This window comes from Alternaria ethzedia, assembly GCF_023757985.1.
Source record: "Alternaria ethzedia strain BMP 0044 chromosome Unknown scaffold_4, whole genome shotgun sequence".
NCBI classification, from domain to species: Eukaryota; Fungi; Ascomycota; class Dothideomycetes; order Pleosporales; family Pleosporaceae; genus Alternaria; species Alternaria ethzedia.
This window is the reverse complement of record NW_026056197.1, coordinates 774,147-795,896: the sequence shown is the minus strand read 5'-3', so window position 1 is coordinate 795,896 and position 21,750 is coordinate 774,147. Positions and strand designations below refer to the sequence as shown.

At 53.1% G+C, this 21,750-nt stretch overlaps 8 protein-coding genes across 8 annotated transcripts; 3 read left to right on the top strand and 5 right to left on the bottom strand.

Annotated features, from left to right (window-relative positions):
* Nucleotides 1–771: 771 nt before the first annotated feature.
* J4E87_002398 (uncharacterized protein) lies at nt 772–3,596 on the bottom strand (the record flags this gene model as incomplete). The annotated part of the gene is made up of 3 exons (XM_049374035.1): nt 772–847; nt 899–3,366; nt 3,417–3,596. 3 exons carry the CDS (start codon nt 3,594–3,596, stop codon nt 772–774), a joined length of 2,724 nt encoding a protein of 907 aa, XP_049236175.1.
* A 2,331-nt stretch (nt 3,597–5,927) lies between these two features.
* Nucleotides 5,928–7,468, top strand: J4E87_002397 (uncharacterized protein; the record flags this gene model as incomplete). Its single annotated transcript, XM_049374034.1, has 3 exons — nt 5,928–6,181; nt 6,235–7,322; nt 7,377–7,468. The coding sequence occupies 3 exons, from the start codon at nt 5,928–5,930 to the stop codon at nt 7,466–7,468; spliced, it is 1,434 nt and encodes a 477-aa protein (XP_049236174.1).
* Nucleotides 7,469–9,253: 1,785 nt separating this feature from the next.
* Nucleotides 9,254–10,884, bottom strand: J4E87_002396 (uncharacterized protein; the record flags this gene model as incomplete). Its single annotated transcript, XM_049374033.1, has 4 exons — nt 9,254–9,454; nt 9,632–9,769; nt 9,822–10,816; nt 10,878–10,884. 4 exons carry the CDS (start codon nt 10,882–10,884, stop codon nt 9,254–9,256), a joined length of 1,341 nt encoding a protein of 446 aa, XP_049236173.1.
* A 1,611-nt stretch (nt 10,885–12,495) lies between these two features.
* Nucleotides 12,496–13,578, bottom strand: J4E87_002395 (uncharacterized protein; the record flags this gene model as incomplete). Its single annotated transcript, XM_049374032.1, has 2 exons — nt 12,496–13,340; nt 13,398–13,578. 2 exons carry the CDS (start codon nt 13,576–13,578, stop codon nt 12,496–12,498), a joined length of 1,026 nt encoding a protein of 341 aa, XP_049236172.1.
* A 286-nt stretch (nt 13,579–13,864) lies between these two features.
* On the top strand, nt 13,865–16,037 carry J4E87_002394 (uncharacterized protein; the record flags this gene model as incomplete). The annotated part of the gene is made up of 2 exons (XM_049374031.1): nt 13,865–14,106; nt 14,156–16,037. The coding sequence occupies 2 exons, from the start codon at nt 13,865–13,867 to the stop codon at nt 16,035–16,037; spliced, it is 2,124 nt and encodes a 707-aa protein (XP_049236171.1).
* A 682-nt stretch (nt 16,038–16,719) lies between these two features.
* Nucleotides 16,720–17,856, top strand: J4E87_002393 (uncharacterized protein; the record flags this gene model as incomplete). Its single annotated transcript, XM_049374030.1, has 1 exon — nt 16,720–17,856. The coding sequence occupies one exon, from the start codon at nt 16,720–16,722 to the stop codon at nt 17,854–17,856; it is 1,137 nt and encodes a 378-aa protein (XP_049236170.1).
* A 322-nt stretch (nt 17,857–18,178) lies between these two features.
* J4E87_002392 (uncharacterized protein) lies at nt 18,179–19,213 on the bottom strand (the record flags this gene model as incomplete). Its single annotated transcript, XM_049374029.1, has 1 exon — nt 18,179–19,213. The coding sequence occupies one exon, from the start codon at nt 19,211–19,213 to the stop codon at nt 18,179–18,181; it is 1,035 nt and encodes a 344-aa protein (XP_049236169.1).
* Nucleotides 19,214–20,480: 1,267 nt separating this feature from the next.
* On the bottom strand, nt 20,481–21,252 carry J4E87_002391 (uncharacterized protein; the record flags this gene model as incomplete). Its single annotated transcript, XM_049374028.1, has 2 exons — nt 20,481–20,657; nt 20,764–21,252. 2 exons carry the CDS (start codon nt 21,250–21,252, stop codon nt 20,481–20,483), a joined length of 666 nt encoding a protein of 221 aa, XP_049236168.1.
* Nucleotides 21,253–21,750: the final 498 nt, after the last annotated feature.

Genomic DNA, 21,750 nt, shown 5'->3' with positions numbered 1-21,750 from the left:
GAACCAAGTGCGCTGAGACGGGAGCGGCAGAAAACGCCGTCGCTGAAGAGACTGCACATATCGTCGATGTGCACGCCGACGGTAGCATCTAGATCCATGGCGAGGTGTGGTGTGCTATCATCTGAATGGTGCTGCCTCAACTGGCCAGGTAAGAAAGCGCAAGCCGCGACGGGAACCCCGGTCAGAGAGCAGCTGTGTCGAGGCGATCGACTTCATGCTGATTGGGGTTTCGCGATGGGCTGAAATCTGTTCGGTTATGTGGTGTTGTGAATGGCTAGGAATGACCATGTGGTGACGGTAGTGAGTTGTGGCTTGATGGCCTGGTGCGCAGTCCAAGTTGCGCCGTGTTACGCTTTCCACCGCCAGCCCGCCCGCGACTGCCGTATGAAGAGCACACAGCACCCATCACGCCCCCAGGTAACACCACACCTCCGCAACCCCTTCCATCTCATCGCCATCGCCTCTCACACGACCCCAATCCGGCGAAATCATACGGGACCAATGCGAAACATCCATGCATATCGCGGGGAACATAGTCATCAAGCGGTGAGCATGTGTAGGTGAAAGAACTGTCATTTTTGTAACGAGATTAGAAATTAACCTGTAAAGTAGGTCATACAACTCTAGAACCAACGCCGACAAGGGAATGGTGCCCTCCATGATGCGATGACCCGCTCTATGTATCCCGATCCATGGTGCCAACTGGCTTCCAATTCCCAACGCCGCAACAGGTGAATCGAACAAAAGAAAATACATCCAGTCATGACCCAACTAGTAGTTGAAGACCGTCAATGACGGGTTCAGTACGATGGGCAACAGGCAGTGCATGGTAACCGTTACAGCCCAACTAGGTATTGTTAGCGAGATGTCAATGATATCAGAGTAGGAGGGTACTTACGGCAGAACGGCAGTCAGACCGGTAATCTCCCAGCCGTGGGGAGCGAAGCATCCGAGGTAGATCATACCTCCGATCATGAGGATCATGATCATGTACATCCACTTGAAGCGCTTCCAGATCTTGGGCAGCTCGGCGAAGAAGTTGGAGTTGTCCTTTTCCTTGGCTGTGGCACCCCAGCTCATGTCGATACAGAACATGTGCGAGCAAATGGCGAGGAGGATGTGGAACGAGACACCACCGAAGAAGATCATGAAGAAGGGCATCCACTTGAGGTTCTCGAAGAAGGCACCCAGTAGACTGGCCTCACCGATACGGTAGCGCATGATGGCGAAGCAGACGTTGGACATTCCGTTGAACACGATGAGCAGGACGATGAAGATCTTCCACGATTCGACATAGTACTTGTCGAGATCACCGTTGAGCCATCCGACCAGGAAGTAGTTGAGGCAACCGAGGGGAACGGCCGATCCGAGAGCGTAGTAGGAGAAGATGTAACCGCAGATGGAGATCTTGGACGACAGCTGGATGTTGGAGAAGATGAAGGTGCGGAAGAGCTTGGTGAAGGGGGACTTCCACAACCAGGTGTGCACAGGGTTGAAGACCAGTTCGTTGCAACCGTACGCGTACTTCTCCCATCGGTCCAACTCGTCGAAGATAGAAAGAGACACACCCTCCTTGAAGCCACGGCCGTGGTAACTGGCCAAGCGGACAATGTTACCCTTGATCTGGAGACGAAGCGCGATATCGAAATCCTCGGAAACGTGGCTCTCGGACCAGAAGCAGACATAGCCATCATCTTCCGGAGGGTTGCCGACGGACTGGACAGCTTGCCATCGCAAGAAGGCGTTGTGACCGACGAAGGGTGCGACTTCACCACTACCGACTGAGAAGCGAATGGCGGTGTAGACAAGGTTAGTGAAATAGGTGATACCGTTCTCGAAGTAATCCCAAGAGACCTGCATGACACCAGTAGCGTGTTGAACAATGGCGACTTCGGGCGACAGGTACATTTCGGCGGCACCGTACATGAGGCAGTCTTCGGGAACGATGGTATCGGAGTCGACAATGAGAATGATTTCACCCATACGGATGTTACCGCCAGCCTTCGCGCGGGGGTCTGCGGTCAGAACCTGTTCGAGAGCCTCGTGATAGAGAGCGAGCTCCTCCTCCTCAGAGATCGAAGCATCACCATCAGCCTTGTCGAAACGGTTGTCGACCATGCTTTGAAGTACATCCTCGACCTTGTTGGAGGTGTTGAGAGCGAAGTTCATGTTCGAGGCCTTCTTGAACTTTCCGCGGCGAACGAAGCCTTCGTGGTTGTGCTTGGGGCGCGAGACCCATCCAATGTTGTTGTTCTCGTAGAATCGCAGGAACTTCTCGTTATCCTCAGCCGATCGGACGGCCATACCATCATCGTTGATGAAGATGCGTGCAGTTCCACCACGGGACTCGTAGTAGGAGATGGCGGCTTGCAAACTGGCGACGGTAGGCTTGACGACACCCTCAAGGGACTCGGTGTAGATGGGCATCTGGATGGTGATGGTCGACGGCGTGAATCCCATGGCGCGTGCCTGGGCAAGGTTGGGCTTGACGGCGGAGTGGAAGCGGCTGTTAGACTTGACACCAGTGACGGGTCCGAACACCTCGAAGATGTTACCCAGGACGACAACGACGAAGAAGAGACCAAGGGCGATCCACAGTGGCTCGGTTAGGACGAGAAGGATACGGGGGTAGAAGTGATCGGTCATAGTCTGGAGAATGATGGCCTTGTTTCCGAGACCGATGACGAGGACGATGATCAAAACCATGGCGAGACCGACGAAGATGGAACTTGTGAAGATGAGAGGACGTGCGAGCGACTCCTTAGGACCTTCGGCCTTCTCGAGGTCACCATCAACCTCCTCAGCATTGACCTCAACATCGTCCTTCTTGCTGTCGATAGCGAAGTCGACGGTTGATCCTCCAAGGGTGGAGTTGGCACTGGACTGGATGGCGCTGTCGAAACCACTGAAGGGGTTCTTTGATGTACCCCAAACCAAGGCCAGGATCCTTGATTCGATCTCCATCGCCTGGGAAAGGATCGCACCGAGGTCATCGTGCCATACAAGGAGGAGCCTCTCCTGGCGGATAAGAGCTGCGTATTGGAACTTGCGGATGGTACTTGAGGTAGCGACCTCTGCCATTGACTCGAAGATCTGGATCTGGGAGCCGTTCTGGAACATCAACTCCGTCTCGAAGGGCTCGAGGACATCAAAGATGGCCTGGGTACCATCGGTGCTCATGGTGAGGGCGACACCAGGGTTGATCCTCTTTACTGCCGAGAGAAGGTCCTTGTTGGCCGCGACGGGTTCTGTGACGTATTCTCCTTGACCCTTTCGGATCAGGACACCTTCGCAGGAGCCAGGTGTCAGGGCACTGGATGTCATCCATCGCATGGAGCATGCCTTAGCGTAAAGGTGCTTGATGATCTAGATTGTGTGAGACATTGTTATGCAATCTTGAGGTTGTTTGTACTTACGGCACGGTATCTTGAGTCTTCGTCAATCTTCATGGTCAACGGCCGCGACAGGGCCGGACGACTCGTCGGTGTCTGGGGTACGGAGTAGCGGGAGGAGTCATTGACACTGCCACTGAACGATTGCCTGCTGGAGGGGATGAAGGGCCTGTCCCCATCGTGGGAAGGTGTGGCGGAAGACATGCCGAGGGGATGTCAAAAGAATTAAGAGGAGCGGTAGGGATAGTAAGCGATTGTAAGGAGCAGACGAGTCTGTTAAAGACAGGTGCTGTGGTCGGAGCCAAGAAACGAGAGAATGGGCAAGGAGCCCTGCGAAGATCAGTAAAGCGCGAGTGTGTAGAGACTGGAAAGAGAACGGAAGCGGTCGACGAGCAGAGGTTATCAACGCGGCACAGTTGGTAGTGTCTACACAATTCTCTCCGACTACGCGAAACAGGGCCCCGCCACAATCCTTAGCGACCAGGTCAAAGATACACTCATGCTACACACTATCGAATGTTCGGCAGACCCCTTGTCTAGCACGTTCGAGTCTCAACAAGACCTGCTACGCGAATGTCCCGATTAAGGTCACTGCGTCTGTCACAAACGCTATCTCGCATTCACCACCATCCAGAATCGGCGGCAGCGCAGACCGCCAGCTGCACCTAGCAATCCTTTCATCTATCGATTATTTCGCCAGCGCACGCCCCGGTCGCTCTCCCGTCCGCTGGGCCATGGTGGTCCTCAATGTTGGGACAGTGGCTCCCTTACTAGCATCGACGAACATATGTTTCGCCGGTGCAACACCATCAAGCTATGGGTCATCATCGAGATCTGAAGCAAAAGGGGATGTGCAATTGTTTGTCGCATTCGGGTACCTTGCACGCCCACGCTTGTGCCTGAGCTAAGTGGAACGGTTTAGCCTAGCCGCTGCTATACTGGGCGTGCGCCACCACTTTTTGACGTTCCGCCGGAGGAGAATTTACTTTTCTCGACGTTCGGTCAGCTCCTCGGCGTCACGTAGCGGACCTGTCCAGCCAGCCTCCTACGTTGCGATTAAGAGTCAGGTCGGAAGTGGAGACAGCTGGCCGCCTAGCTCAGCGCCGAACCGGGCATCTGGAGCGCTGGACCGCTCAGTCTTGCCGGCACCCTACGCCGCAAATACAGTGACGTCCTGCAAGCCAAGATGAGGTCCTGGCCCACGCGTGCGCCATCCCGACAACCTCTGGGCGAGCGGTACACATCCTCAGAAGGGGGACAAGACCCTGCGAATTGCTTTTACAGGATGCCCACGTTCCGGGAGCGGATGAATCCCACGTCGCAAACAAGCCAATGATCAATGCGCAGCTTACTGCATGTTGCCCTTGATAAGCACCCTTGCTGACTCTCCCGTGGTTAAGATTAGGACTTTGTTCCGCCTCTATTGATCCTGTACCCCCGTCTACATATCGAACAACACACAAAGCAGCTCGCCACCATCAGCCACACGTCACAGATTTTCTGCCTCAACTCTTTAACTTTGCATGACGCGATGCCCAGCTGGGTTATTTCGAGTCACAGCCCAGTTGCTAGTCAACAGAGTTCCATTGCAGCAGCGGAGCTACTAGATATGCGACACCCGTCGTGGTTAGTGCGTTTAGCCGGCTCGCCGATAAGTCAATCAACAGCTTCTGGTCAGCAAGCCGAGGTGCAGGATTTAGCCACCAACGTGCAGATACGGAGGGGAGAATACAACATCAGAATCTTGCATACTGGCAAGCCGCGTCTAGGCTGACCCGCCAATGCATAGACAGCTGCATAAAGGACTACGGAGGCGCATCTACAGGTCCACACTTTTCTGGGTACAAGCGTGGAAAACCCAAGTGTAGATCGCGCGGGTTTTGAAAAGCGATCGACCGGGCGCTAGACAAAACATGAACCATGGATTGATGTGCCGTGGCGCCCGAGATCCAAGTCAACTCTCCAACGTCAAGCCTCAAGCACAAGCCTAGCACCGGCCGGTCAAATCCTTCCGTATCCTTAGCGGTGTGTGGCTTTACCCCCTGGCACGTTGACTGCAAGGCTGTCACACTAGGTCTGCGCCTATCTCATCTTTCCTGACGTACCTGCGTCTAAACGAACGCTAGAAACAGCCACGCTACTGTGCACTATTTCCAAGACCGTAACAAGCGACTGGGATGAAACTGCCATGGGCACTGCCCGCCCCTTGCACTTGCAGAAGCCATCACGTCGAGAACGGCAGATACGCCTAGAGTGTGTTGAATGTTCTAAATCTAGGCTTTTGGAATCCGTGAACCTCGCTCTTCCCGACGCCGCTTAAGCCTACTATCGATTTATCGGTGCCGCATACTCAGCGCGGCGCTCGCTCGGCTTGTGGTATCGATACTTCAGCTCCCAACAACGTCCCCTGCGTTGTTTTGTGTACTCTTCTAATCTCCTTAGACGAGGTCGCGTACGGCAATTAACTACCTTGCCCATCGCTAATACTTTGGAATTTCTATTCCGTTTTTGATACCTTCATTCTACAGTACGACAATGCCTTCCTTCTTCAAGCGCAACAAGAAGGCCAGCCCTGAGGAGGACGCACCGCCTCAGGCCCACTCCCAAGATGTCCCAGACCTTCCTGCCGGCATGTCACAAAGGATGCGTCCCGAGTCCTCTAACCAGGGAGCATACATTCCCAGAAACCCTTCCAACCTGTCATTCGGTCCTATATATGGAAGCCAGATCAGCGCTTCCGAAATACGGAAACAACCGCGACCCTTCAGAAGCTACAGGCTACGGGGAGAGTATGTAGTACCCATTCCACCCGCTGTCAACTTTGATCTAATCTCCATGTTAGGCGTGAGCAGCCATGGGTCGACGACCCAAGGATGAAGAAGACCAAGGTCGGCAACTGGATCACCCTTGGCTTCATCATCATCGGCTTCTGTGTCAGTGGATACATCATGTACACTGGTGTGCAAGAGGCCCAAATACCTGAGCAATGTCTTATCATGGAAGACAACTTCGAGAAGATTGACCCTGCCAACTGGGGCTACGAGATCCAGACTGGCGGCTACGGAAACGGAGAGTTTGACTGGACTACCAACGACCCCAAGAACAGCTTCGTCGACGCAGAGGGTCTTCACATTGTCCCAACCCTCACCACCGAATCGACCAGTATTACCGAGGAGCAGATCGTCAATGGCTACACACTGAACATCACCAAGGCAGACGGTGACGGCTCTTGCACATCCAGCGACTACAAGTCTTGCGGTATCCGCTCCAACTCGACCACTGGAACTATCATTCCTCCTGTTCGATCCGCACGCATGACCACCAAGGGAAAGAAGTCGATCAAGTACGGCCGCGTCGAGGTTGTGGCAAAGACAGCCAAGGGTGACTGGCTCTGGCCCGCCATCTGGATGATGCCCGAGGAGGACAAGTACGGTGAATGGCCTCGCAGTGGAGAGATTGACATTGCTGAGTTCCGCGGTAATTCGTACAAGTACCCTGAGGGTCGTGACTTCGTTTCCTCTACGCTTCACTGGGGTCCCGACTACAAGCACGACGGCTACATCAACACCCACGGTACTGCCTTCTTCCGCCGCACAGACTTCGCTTCCAGCTGGCACACATTCGGTATGGAATGGACTGAGAACTACCTCATGTTGTACCTCGACAGCCGTCTCAAGCAGGTCATGTACTTCAAGTTCAATGAGAAGAACAAGCTGTGGAACAAGGGTGGCTTCAACGGTCTGACCACCAGTAACGGCACTCTCTTCGAGGACCCCTGGAAGCAAGGCGGCAAGAACGCGCCTTTCGACGAGAAGTTCTACCTCATTCTCAACGTCGCCGTCGGTGCGCAAAACGGATGGTTCTTTGACGGCGAGGGTAACAAGCCCTGGGTTGATGGCAGTGACTTTGCTGTCCGCGACTTCTGGAATGGTATGTTCACACCCACTTCGCAACACTATGATCACTATGCTAACTCTGCAATAGCTAAGGATGACTGGCTCCCAACTTGGGGCGAGGGCACCGAGCGCGGCATGACTGTCAAGTCTGTCAAGATGTGGCAGGCCGGCAAGTGCTAGACCACCAGCGTCTGACTGCCGAACGCTCCTTCCTTTTTCTATCCGATAACCCCACGGGTCCACCTCGCACTATAAACCGGGTTCACGATCGCGGACGTATCACATTTCTTTTTCACAACGTCAGTCAGGGCACAAGGGCACATTAGATGAACGTTTCCCATTTCTTTTCCTCCCTGGCATGGTAGAGGCGCCGAGGCGTCTTGGGCATCAAACGTCCGCATCGAACATTTTACAGATAAGGACAAAACAATACTGTAGTATCTAATAGATTTTTTCTCACCAATCGCTTCCATGCAATCACACCATTCCCATGCAGCTTACGTGCAGCGGAAGTTGACAGCCTAGCGACAGGCCTCCAGCGACACGACATAAACGAATTCACCGTCGTGCATAATCGCCGTATGTACGACGCATCTCGTATCCGCAATCATGGTCCCACAAGCCTTGCGAAGCATCCACTCCAGCCTCGCATCGAAGACACTCGCAGCTTCGCGTCCATCACTTGCATGTCGCGTCAGCACTCGTGTCTCACCTTCCTTCCCTGACCCAGCGAACACGCAGACAATGCACTCCCGCGCATCTCCATGTCCATCGCCCGTTCTCGCCTTTGCCCAGCTATGCATCGCACCCCTGAGAAAATCACGTACGGTGTCGATGCCAAAGCGCGATAAACTTTCTGTTGAACATTCGCACTAATCTCCACACGACTTAGCCTGCGACTCAGTCTCCTAATCCAAATGCAGTAGTCGCAACGCTAATGCCGGCGAATCAGAGGCCTTGGGTGCGAGCACGACTTCCACCTGTTTAAGTTGCTGCAGGGGCTCACCGGCGGAGGCGCTTCCGCTTATCTGTACACGGGAGCGCACGAACTGCGCCGCATCATCCCGATTTTGATTGTCTCGTCCCACTTGTCCCACAGTTGGCAGGCTGGTACCCAGTCAATTTGGCAACTGGGAGGGTGTTTACTTTTTTGGGACCTTCTGGGGTTGGCCGTTTCAGTCACCGCAGGAGGTTTTGTTTGCTTTTCCGAACTTCCAAGTCCGCAGGCGTGGGATCAGGGGCGTGGCTAGGGTACCGAGATTCACCCATGGTTCATCACAGGTATGATGCAAGAGGGGTTGCCTACTTGGACTACATGCCGCAGAGGAGGGGCAGCGACTAGCCAACACCCTCTCATCTCTCGTGCATATTCCAACATCATGGTGTGCTTACAATCAAGGCATCATCCACTCCGGTCTCCAACACCAATCTCCCTACTTTCAGGTTTTTTCTTGTCGCTCATCAACCGCGGCAACAGCCTTGCTAGGCAGCCACGCGAGGAATTTACCGGTGGCAACTTGTCTGCTCCATCGCCTTGCATACTGCAAGCCAGAACCCATGATGAGGCGGGCTGAGGACAACGTGGGACGGCACAATCCGCGGAGGCTTCGGCTGGGCGCCACGGTATTCCAGAAGGTGTAGATTGCAACTCGGAGCGCCACCAAGGCTTCTCACAATATACAATACTTCGTCTATGCATTGCGATGCTCGCTAGCCCTAGCAGTTGCAGCAACAGGGTAAGTACTTTTTACTTTGCGATTGGGCTGTTATCTGCCAGCTCACATCGGGCCTATGATACCTTGCAGTTCCACTCCGCTACTGCACGTTACCATGTCAATCTCGTCCTCGATTGCTCAACTACTCTATCTGTCATTCCAAGTATAGCAACCGACAATCACAGTCGCACCCAGAACCGGGTACTCAGCTACCCGACGGGCCGTCGCTGCTGCGATACGTTCCTCAACATCAGAGACCCTGTCGCCTTACCATAACCTTGACTTGGAAATCCCTCGGCTTGACGAACCAGTAATTCGTCGTTTCCCAATCTGCAGCCTGCAGGTGGGGGGCGAGCGAAAAATCAAAGTCGCGCACCAGCATGGGGATTAGCTTGGACATTTCCAAGTGCGAAATATGTCTTCCGATGCACGTTCGTGAGCCTAGACCAAACTGTTGCCACTTTTGTTAGCCGCTGTCCATCGTGAGATAAAAGAGATGAAGGATATGGTGAGGCTGGCTGAGATGGCGAAAGAGGCAATGGTGAACGAGTGGCGTTATGTTTGTGGAAACGACGACACAGCGGTCGGCAGAAGCCGAGCAAGGTGACATTCGGGTGCTACGACTTACCGGCATCCAGTTGCGGTCCATGAGACTAAGCTTTTCTTTATCGGAGCTGAGCCAGCGCTCAGGTCTGAACACGTCTGCGTCAGGGCCGAAAACAGATGTGTTGCGGTGAGCCACCCAGGAGTTGATTCCGACAATAGTCTACACAAGCAGTCAGCCTAGAGAGCGCGATTTGGCATGCACGGCAACTTACGCCCTCGGGAAAGAACTGATCACATATGCTCGCTCCTCCAGCGGGTACCACGCGCTCGAGTGGTAGGCCAGTAGCCGGGTGCATTCGCAGCGCCTCCTTCATGACGGCTTGAAGATACGGCATTTCCTGGCTTTCCTTGAATGTGATGTAGTGGCCAATCCTGCCTTCGCGCTTCCGCTCGTCGATCTCTTGACGCAGAGTCTCGAATGTTTGCGGGAACTTGAGTAGGTAGTACAGGATTGCAGAGAGACTGATAGCTGTAGTATCTGAACCAGCGACCATGTTCGACACGCAGCCCATGCTGAGATGGTACATTGTAAACGCCTTGGGGTCATCTGCATTCTTCTTGAAGAATTTGGAAAGGAAGTCCATGCTCGTCTTGCCTTCCTCCATGCCATCGACAGGAATGGCTTTGGTCTCCTCCTTCTCGTGTTCTGCAATGCGCTCTTGCGTGAACTTCATTACATACGCCCTCCCAGTGCCTGTCGGACCAGCCAGCCAATTTCGGATGGGAAAGAGATATTTGTGGAGCCAGGAGAAGATGCCCGTAAAGGTAGCATACCACAGATGATCTTCGAGAGCCGCAATCACGCCACGAATATCCTCACCCCTATCCAAAAAGCCCAGTCGCTTCGAGTATGTGATCAATCCAATAACATCGAAGGCATAGCATTGCAGCCAATGCCCCATGTCGGCATACGCACCCGCACTCGCTACCTCCTGGAGGCGCTGGCTGAATAGGTCTGTGCACTCGTCGACGTACGGCTCGTAGCTCACGAGCGATGACATTGTGTATGCGCTTTGATATTGCCTCCGGTTCTCGCTGTGTCTTGGTATGGATTGGTCGGCGAAGAGGGACCACTGCGAGGGCGACGGGTTCTGCCAGGTTGCGTACCACGAAGACTTTGGAAATTTGGCGCCATGCCCGTAGACCGTTTTCTGAGCTTCGGGAGAGGAGAGGGAGTATCGATTCGGACCGTAGCGGACTATTTCGCCTGTGGTAATAGTGTAAGTATGGTATCAGGACAGATCAGGAACAGGCCGGCAGGGTCCAACTCACCATGCTTTCGATGCAGCTCAATGTTGTCCTGTTCAAAGCCTCCTCTTCTCACTCTCCAAAGATACCACAGGTCTGTAAACCGCGTTGAGGCTGGTCCAGGTACATTTCGCAATGGTGAAGATGCATTTTTGAAGAACGGAAAGAGGATGCGCGCAACAACTGCTACGACAGCTGCGAAAGCAAGGACTTCGGAATGCATTTTGACAACCTCAGTCACAGATACAACAGCAGTCTAATTGCGATGTGCTCTTATAGCTTTCGCGACGCATTTCGCGCGATTTGCTACATGTTTAGGCTCGTCCGAAGGTTCGTTGTGCGGGGAAGCGATGACGCGCGGAGAAGGGCGGATGGCGGGAGCGGGATGTGGAGCGGAGCCCAGCATGCTCGTACGAACATTGAGCGGATGCTGGCGACCTCACATCATTTGCTTTCGGCATATACTGGCCTTTTCGCGGTTGAGAGATGATACAGCGAACCGCGTTGTTGGGTGTATGGAATCGATGTGCAGACATCAAAGTCGTATAGCCGAGGTAAACGCGTACTTGACACGAACTGCACCCGATGGAGAAGCACCACCATTCCACCATGTCAAAACTAAAAGTATGCCTATAAATTCTTCTATTTTCAGACGATCTGACTGTTCTACAGAAAGCTGGGGAACAATTAGGAGAATCAAGGTTCTCAGACTCATTAACCATCTGAGCCATTGCTAGATGCATCCTGCCCACTGTGATCGCATCGACGAAATATTCGTGTCGCGCATCTACAAGTATCCAAAGCTCCATTCTGGGTACAGGGCATCATTGTATACAACAGCATCTGTGCATTGACCCAACGAGCGGAATAGATACCACGGGCGGTTACTCTACACTCTCCTCCACATTCCGACTGGAAACCAGATTAGACAAAGGGCTTGGGAGAAACGCTCATCTATCGTGAGCACCGGGTCATTTGGAACCGAACACGTTGAGATTCCTACTCTGGCGGTCGCACCATCGGGAAGGCGCGACTGCGCAACTTTCAGTTCCAAAGCTCAGGTGGCTTCTTCATATCTACAGAGCCGAACTGGGTCTCCTCATCACAACCCTGAGGTTTCGTTCCGCAGCAATAAAGCAGTGACAGCGCTTTCCGGATACATTTAAACAGTCGACTATTTTTCCTCGGAAACCCATGGAGCTCGTACTGACCCGGTGACGTTTGTTCATGGCAGCAGCAGCAGCAGCAGCAGCAACATGCATCCAGATAGCTTCTATACCAGTAGCATATTCTACCTCGTGTGAAGCTGATATGCTAGTATACTTGCCGCATTCTTATTTTTTTGGTATTTCCTAGATGAAGGCTCCTTCCCCAGTGTGAGCATAGGCACGGAAGGTACTACCCAGACTTGCTGACACGCGATCACCAGCGGGGCGTTGGACTCAAGAGCCATGAAAAGTAATTTAGGTACGACAATGTACTTAGCTTAACGTATTTGCATGATCGCTGAGCTGCGGCTTGGTACTCAGGCGTAGGTGCTACAATGAGCAACTTATGACTGGTGACCAAATCAAAGCGCCAAAAGAATTCGTGATCGCAAACGCAGTAAAAGGCATCCATTTTGTATCATGTACATATCTAGAAGGCGAGCTGCCACATGTCGGTCAGACGCTCGTTATTCTCACCAAGCCCACCATGGATGATGACGCTGTCGTTGCCGCTCTCAGCCTTGACCACATCGGCATCAAACCAACCACGGGGGTCAGGAGTACCATCGCTACCATCGGGGTGTAGTTGAGTCCACCACTTCTCGCTGATGTCATAGATCCAGACGTCTTTCAACATCTTGCCTGCTCCAGCATGACCGAGCGATGAAGGGTCATGTTCACCAAAAAGAGTAAGGAGCTTGTCTTTTCGAGCCAGTTTGACTGGCAGAAGAACACAGACACTGCGAGCTTCAGGCCCATCGTTGCCATCCGCTTTGAATGTGTCAGTTGACCAAGAATTGTTGGCAAGGTCGAAGACGTCGACACTACCACCCTGCTCCGTGGTTCCATCAAATCCATTCATCCTGTAAAGCTTGCCACCACTGTAAGCGATAGAAGTTCCTCCTCGATGTGGCGCCGGAGCGTCGGGGGCTTGTTTCCATGTACGTTCGTTGATGTTGAACATCCACAGATCTGAGAGACGGCCACTTGCGGGACATCCAGCATGGAGGAAGAAGGTATCTTTGCCATCACTAGTAGAGCAGTGATAACTGCGAGCTGGTGGATATGGCGCAGATGAATCAGCAGGCATGATCTTGGACCAGGCTGAGCTTGAGGGGTCGAAGCACCACACTGCGCCATCTTCCTCTATTGGGGCCATGTCGATGCCACCCCGACCAGAGAAAAGGTACATTTTCCCATTCAGTACAGCTGATGCACTTCCAACCCTTGGAGTGGGCGCCGAAGAGACACCCTTCGTTTCCAAACGCTTTGCATCTGTGGCGCCGTTAGTGCCGTACCTTGATGGCCTACTACAATGAGGGGAAGTCATACCAGACTTGAGCGAGACAATGTCGACTTTATCGTCCAGTGGCTCCCTTGGCTTCACTTCACCACCGAAGATGCAGACATGATCGTCGACAACGGAAAGGACTTGGGAAGATCGGCGCAGACGTTCGTCGTCGAGAAGACGCTTCCAGGAACCTTTGAGCGTACTGATGGGCATCATAGGCATCGTTGCAGTTTGTGAACTCTGAACTGGAAAGGACAGCAATTGACTATGTCGAACTTGTAGTCCTAGATTAGTGATATATAGCTCAGATCAAAATCGAGGATTGCGTCATGTGCGGGTGGTAATACACCTGCTGTTTGCAGTGACATGCTGGTGAATCTAGAAGTGGAGAAGGGGCTAAGCAAATGGGGCTAGCCTCGAAAGCAGGGATCGTCATCGCCCTAGCTCCTTCCAAAAGTTCGCGACCATCGCATTTGACGCGCGAACACATGCGCTTCAACACGCCATCATGAGGCTTCGACTGACGGTCCAGCGGAATGGCCTGCCTGCCGCCAACATACTCTGGAGCGTGCCCGAAACGAACAGCACGCAGGCATACACCATTACGCGTCTGCTTGAGGATGTCAACCACATTATCCCGCTAGAGGCCGAGCACTGGGGCCTGGAGCACTATGTCGTCGAGGTGGGCGGCTTCGAGTGCCTGCACTTTATGCCCGTCACGAATGCGCTCAAAGAAGACGATCATGTTTCGTATGTGATTCTAGAATCTCTAGCCTAATATCTGCTAACAGCCTACCAGCATCCGCCCACTTATGACGGCCGAAGTGCGCGCGCGCACCCTCACCGGCCGTGATCAAATATCAGACGGAGGCCAACATCTCGTCGATGGCGTTCCCTTCGGTCGACCCTACCTGCGACAACCAAATCGACCTGCTGTTCGCATACCTCCGCGCAAACGACGCCGACTAGACGATGGGCAGTCCGACGACGATACTGAAGCTGTGGGACTTCTAACGGAGCATGGAGAACCATCCGAAGCGCGCGACGATGTTGCGATGCTGAACGGTCACAAGGAGTCGGGGAATAAAGCATCAAGGGCGCAACGGGCAGTCAAGTCGGTGCAGTTCGAGCAGCCCGAAATTGATGATTCGGACGACAGCGAGGAAGATGATGATGACTTTGCACCCGAAGAAGCAGAGGAGGAGGCGTCCTCTTCAGACGACTCGGACTCAGACTCAGACTCGGACTCGGACTCAGATTCAGAGGCAGACGCAGACGCAACGGCAAAGGCAAAGTCGGACGCGTCGTCTAGCGCCTCAGATACCTCAGGTTCAGATTCAGAGACAGACACCTCGAGCGATTCCGACTCCGACTCCGACGATAGCGACGCAAGCTCCCCGCCCGATGTCTTGTCTTCCAAAGACGGTCGCAAGACCAAAGCAGCCACAACGCATGTACCCCCCGGCGATGGACTCAAAGCTACAAAGCTGAGGAACTCGCGACGTACAAGAGCTAATCGTCTGCGTAGTCTCAAGGCGTCGGGTAAGCTTCCCGAAACCGCTACGTTCAGCGACCTGGTCGCCTACGAAGACGGCAGGTATGGTCTGGATGAGGAAGAACCTCGACACACACAACCTTTTGCCAAATCACAAGGCAAGAGAAAACGATTAGACGAAGATGAGCCGGCAGAGGAGGTCGCGGAAGACACAACAGAGCTGGAGCGAAGGAAACGGGACCTGATGGCGAGGTTCGGAGAAAGCACAGAAGCGACGGCACCAGCGGACGAGGCCATACAGCCAACGACTCCGGTCGTTGAGAAAGTCACTACTACCCTAGTGGAAGAAGAGCCACCAGCGAAGAAAGAGCCTACCTCCAGAAGACTGCGACCAGACACCCGCGCCATTGGTCGGATACTTGCTCGACAGGCTGGGCCCGTTCGGAAGACAAAAGCGAAGGCACCGACACCTGAGCCTGAAGAGTGGTCAAATCCCGATTTCTGGAAGACACGGATCAATCTCTCGGCGTTTGAATGCTGGGAAGAGGACTTTGAGCTCAGCGCCCCGCCCTTCCCGTTTCAGCAGCACTGGGACCCAGCCAGCAAGCTTATGCATGACAAGGCTAGGAAAAAGAAGCAAAAGAGGCGGAGTAACGTGCAGCAGGAGGCAACGCCAGTAGAAGAGGAGGAGGAGGAGGAGGAGGAAGAGAAGATCATCTTAGACTACGACGATGCTCCCACAACGAACCCCGACTCTGAGTCCATCAACGCAGCCGTCGAGGACCAGCTGCGTCAAGATCTTGCAATGGCTGCGCAGTCTGATCTGCCACCACTTCCTGAAGACATGAGCACCCTGCCAGATCTCACGTCGTCCGACATGAAGGCTGGTGCTGTCATCGCCTGCAAATTTTTTACTGTGAATCCTGTCACTGTTACACCCGAGATTAGCGGATACAAGACAGCTACTGTAGAGCAAGAAGGCGACTCAGGCCCTGGCGCTGGTACGATCCAACTCAAGATTGCTTTGCGCGATCTCCCAAAGAGGGAGAAGAAGTTTGACAGCAAAGGCAATCGCATCTACAACGCGGCCGACGCTCTCCTCATGGAAGAGGACGACGAGGATGAGGGCTTGTGGGAAGGCTCATTTGGCGAGCTACTTGAAGCGAAGCTTGTGAAGGCTGCATAAGTGATACCACGAGGTATGCGTCGTTGCTTGGTCGACCGTTCGTATGGTTATCGGCCACATGTAACACCCTCTATCTTGCTTCATCGTACATCTTTCAATATACCCAATTTCATCTACTTTTGACATTTGGGTAGGTGCACGGTCCGTGAATCCGAGTGTGGTGTCGCGAACTGGAGTTTGGTGAGGTTACCCCGCCGAACGTCATGCAAACCCCTCCAGGTCCAGAAGCTGCAGAGCTGACAGCCACCGGCACTACTCACTCCCACGGGATAAGTTTCCCATGGCGAGCGTCTCATATACACAGGGTCTTTGCCTGCGTTTGATGTTTTCTATCAGCCTTCGCCGGCGGTGTGACTTCCCTTCGGAGCAAGTTGCCCGCGCCCGCTATTCCTCGGCGCCCCCAATTCAGGGTCTTAGCCCCAAAATTGTAACTGCCGTGGCCCACTAGCTTCATGATTAGACGTGGACGGGTCGTTATGCGATGGAGAACCGACGAGGCCGTGTACGAATTTTCGGCAGATGCGTCCCGTCTCGTCATCTTATTGCTAAGCCTCTAGCCAAACTACAGCATCATTGTGTCTGACGGACAAACTATTGCATAGCAAAAACCACAATATCTCATGTAAGTGTTGATGCCGCGATAGTGCCACAGCATGCTAACCGTCGTACAGAACTAGACACAATGCCTCTGCCCACTGGTGTATATCGGGCCGACCACGTCGGCTCCTTCCTCCGCCCCAAAGCCGTCCTCGAAGCGCGTACAAAGGCAGCCAACGGTGAGATCACCGCCGACGAGCTCCGCAATGTCGAAGACGAACACATCAAACACGTCGCAAAGAAGCAAATAGAGAGCGGTCTCCGATCCATAACCGACGGCGAGTTCCGCCGCGCATACTTCCATCTCGACTTCCTCAAGCACGTCGAAGGTATCGAGGAGAAGGGTCAAGTGGGAAACATCAGGCACAAGGATGGCTTCTCGCCACCAACGCTGGTCGTAAAGGGAAAGCTGGCCCACCCCGAGGCCATTCAGGTCAAGGATTTCCAGTTCCTTGAGCAAGCGATCAAAGAGAATGGCGGCAAGGCGAGCACAAAAGTCGCCATCCCATCGCCAACAATGGTGCACTTCCGTGGTGGACGCGCCTCGATCGACATCTCCGCATACCCCGACCTCGATGTCTTCTTCGAGGACCTCGCACGCGTATACCAGGAGGAGCTAGACAGCCTGTACAAGGCTGGCTGCCGCTTCGTCCAACTCGACGACACCAACCTGGCCTACCTATGCGACCCCGACATGCGCAAAGCCGCCGAGCAAGAACGCAACGAAGACCTCAGCACCCTCCCCCGCAAATATGCCGAGCTCATCAACAAGGCCATCGAGAAGCGACCCGCAGACATGAAGATCGGCATCCACCTCTGCCGCGGCAACTACCGCTCCAAGTGGTTCGCCTCTGGCGGCTACGAGCCTGTCTCCGAAGTTCTCTTCAAGGAGCTCAATGTTGATGCCTACTTCCTCGAGTACGATGATGCGCGATCTGGCGACTTCTCCCCGTTGCGCCATCTGCCAGAGCACAAGGTCGTTGTGCTCGGTGTCATGAGCAGCAAGAAGAACACCCTAGACGACAAGGAGGAGATCATCAAGAGGCTACATGAGGCGGCTAAGGTTGCCCCCAAGGGTCTCGATCAGCTTTGCGTGAGCCACCAGTGTGGATTCAGCTCCACAGCTGAGGGTAACGAGTTGACGGAGGAGGAGCAATGGGCTAAGGTTAAGCTGAGTGTAGAGATTGCCAAGCAGGTCTGGGGCGATGATATTAGCAAGTAAGAAGTGTCTTGTGTCGGTTGGGGGAGTTTGAGGTGCTGGTACTGAGATGAAAGCATGAGTACGGTGTTGTGTAAAAGTGGTCTGATCAGGTCTCAACGACTGATCCATGTATGTATTATGAAGTAACGGTTCAACCCCAGTGAGATCAAATGTATCAAATGTATCAACATTGCCGCGTCATCACATGCCAGTGACATAATGGACAGCTGAAACCAGGCGGCACTTTGCTCTGCAGTTCACAGATCTCGTGTTGAGCGTTTTACTCAACAGGGTGGTCTCGCTACCCCAACCACAAGCTGTCATGGATGTTGCCTCTGATGTTTCAGTTCCCTTCTACCTCTACAGCATACTTCTGTATGTCGCTCTTGTAAACATCTCTGAACAACCCCGGAATATCAAAGAAGCAGACCTCGAAGTATGTCGGACCACGATACCCCTGTTCTCTGTGCACGCGACAAACGTGAAAGTGCGTTATCAAAGCATTGAGTAGCACGTTGATATTGTCATGGTAGGCTCCTTTCCTGCCCTTGTTTGCGTGGCCGTCACGGCAAGCGTGGGGAAGTACGGCTGGTGTGAGAGGCCCATGTTTCTGGTAATCTCGACTGAGGTAGACATGCCAGAGCGGTAGCTTCCTCAATCTCTGGTATATCGACTTCCATGATCCGTCCGTTAAGGTCGCTTCCGTTGCCTCGAACCACACCAGATTCTCAGCGCGTTTGAGGAATCCTCGGAGTCGGCTACCACTTAGGTAGAGATCGGAAAGCTCTAGAGATTGCAAATGCTCGTACGAGCGGGCCATCATGTGTGTAGAGAATAGACTTTCGCAGCCATGGCATATCCTAAGCTCAGGAACTTCGTTGCACCCTAGGAGTTGTAGGCGTTCAACACTAGTAGTGGCAGCAACAACTTTCAATACATCGGGATGGACCGGGCGCACATTCTTGATGTGAGCTCCAACTTCGCGACTCTTCGCAACATCTTTGCCGTATGCATTTGGTGTTAAGAAGACAGCTTTCTTGATCCAAGGTCGAAATTCCGACAATGAGTCTGCAAACAGTCGCCATTCGGGCTTCTGAGAGTTCTCCAGCCAGAGGTAGACATAGGCGATCTTCTCTGGAAACTGCGACAGCTGCAGTGCTCGCAGCACAGTTGTCTGTTCACTGAAAATATGAGTCCCAAAGGGTAGCTCTAGCTCCATGAAAGACTCCGCGTCTTGATGTTGTCGGAAACATTGGGCGAGCATATGGGCGGCTTCACCGGACCTCACAAAGCTGTACTCGTCCTCGTGTAGCAGATACCATTCATAGTCGCTTATCGTCTTGGGCTTTTTGAGCGGGCATACAGTTATGCGCGCCATTCGATTGCGGAAGGCGGGTATACGGGACAAGTGTAGGAAGAGAGCAAGCGACGACGGCTCGAGATATAAGCGGCATTCCTGGAGGCCGTACCGAATGCTTGCGTCGAACTCGGTCCTAGCGTAGATGGCTTTGCATGTCGATCGCAGCGATCCAAAGTCTCTGTTCTTGTATGAATACTTGGTGTTGTTGGTACCCGACGCTCGTCCGAGGAAGCGACACACTCGACTGAGGAGCTCTACTGGAAGCTCGATCAAGTCCATTTTGTCTTTCCGCTGGTGATCTGATCAGAAAGTTGGCCTTATATGGTCTCCAGAGGGTGAGTCAAACGATGCTAGGTTGAGGGATTGGTTTATGTTGACCGAACGTAGAGAGCCAGAATTGCTGTAGTCCAGAGGTTAAAAGCTGCCGCTGCCTAGATGATAAAGCCTGTCCGTGCACCAACGATGAATGATTTGGTCAGACCACCAGTGAATATTGTCGATTAATCTGGAGTTGCTCTACGAGCTACGGTCATGAGAATGTAGCCTGCGCTCTCATATCTGTCTGCTAGCCGCGCACTGGTAACAGTACGCGAGCATGTATTGGAAGAATACGGCTGAACCTAGAGAAAACGCATTGTGTTCTTTGGGAGAATGTACAGAGGAATGAAGAGAGAAGGAGCACCCAAGGAGAGCGGAAGGGATGATGTCACCGCGCTAGGCCGGAAGAGAGTGTCGCTCTTTCTTCAGTTGCACTTGAGCAGGCATTTCACCCACAAACTACCCCAAACATCACCGAGACTAGATATGAAGACTTTGTTTATCGGTGCTTGTTTCGCTGGCTTCTCTTCAAGGACCCATGACCCGAAGGATGTGTCCACCCGTCTCCCGGCGCTTCTATCGACGTCAGCAGCCAGACGTCCCGCAAGTGCGCTCACGCTTGCTGAGTAGCAAACATAGAGAGATGTACCCGAGATGAAAGGTGTTAGAAGAGCGCTAGTGATTAGTTCCTACGACTTATGCGCAGAGGCAAGGAATAGATGCAAAACACTCATATCGTGATGGTAGACTCTTGGACGAAAGTGACTTTACATTAACTATGCAATCGACCGTAAAGCGCAGCTGTCAAACAGAAACATGGCCAACCATGTGGTAATGACTGTCCTGAGACCTTCTAAGGTTTTACAAATACTGCCCATCGTCCTCGACACTCCTCCCCCACTCCATCCACAGACATCGTTCAGCTCCGAGAGCTTTCCGCCTGGTGATCTTTGGGCTGAAAGCCTATCTAAGCAGCAGCAACCATCTCGCGGCGCGCGAACCTGAGGTTCCTCTTGGTGATACCGGTGGTAATGCCTTGGTACTGGTTGATGCAAACAGTAAGAGTTCCGGAAAGGGCACCTGCTTCATCCTTGAAGTCTGCGGCGCGGGCCTCGAAGGTATCAATCAACATGAAGGCAATCGTCTGCGAAAGGCTGTTAGCGAGCAGACTCAAGGAATTACGTTCGAGTTCAACAGATAGTATCGGAGCGGGCGCTAGGCGTGAAAACTACAAGAGAAGAAAGACTTACATCAACGACCTTCTCGATCTGCCTGAGTACAGCCGCAACGGGCGCACCGACGAAAGGGAGAGTACTGAACAAACCGGCCTTGCCAATGAGGATGTTGAGCAGCGCTTGATGAACTCGGACAAACTGTTTCTCGTCGTAAGCAACATGTATATCTGCGGAACAGATGGTACTCACTTCGCGGAAGGCTTCGAAGACGGCATCAGTAGAAGCGCCTGCGGGCTCTTTGGGCATGCCCTGCATCTGAGCGATGGCGGTGGTGGCGGTAGTTACAATGTCTGCGAAGCCCCTAATGATCTCGGGGAATGGTCCCTGACCGATGAGGAGCAGTTGTCCACTGATAACGGTGACGCTTTTGGCCGGCGTCTGAAGCGCCATGCTCTTCTGCGTGATCGACTCGATGTTGGTGACAACCTCAGCGGGCGTGATAGCAGCCGAGATAGGCACGGAGAAGGCCAAGGCGGCGGTGAAGAAGTTGCGGAATGAGACCATGATTGCGGTGGGAAGAAGCTGTGAAAGCGGTTGTTGGTGGTAGATGGTAGAAGTGAGGAGTGATGATTGCAGATGAAGGTGTGCGATACCTTCTTTTCATGGGAGACTGCGGTGTCTTTATACCCGACGTGCGATGTAGCCAAGCTCGAGTCAACGGAGCAAATGCTTCCCGTAGTCCTGAACCACAACTAGGTTCGCTGATCCTCCTGTACACCGCGTTGAGATGCCAATCAACCCCATAACCCAGAAGGTGGGTGATGTAGCGTACGCTACTGTCAAAAGAACAAAGTTTAATGACAAGTGAGGCTATGCACTACAACCCACTTTGTCTTGACCGAAAACACGCAGATGTTTGCATGTAGGCCTCTGAATCAGTTGACAAAACGTTCTTGGACGTTGATCCTAAAAGATCATTGATCGGAGTATGGCATGAGTTGACATGTTTTATCGCATCATATTGAAGCAGCTTTCAACTATCGTCGGTAACCACTCTGCTCT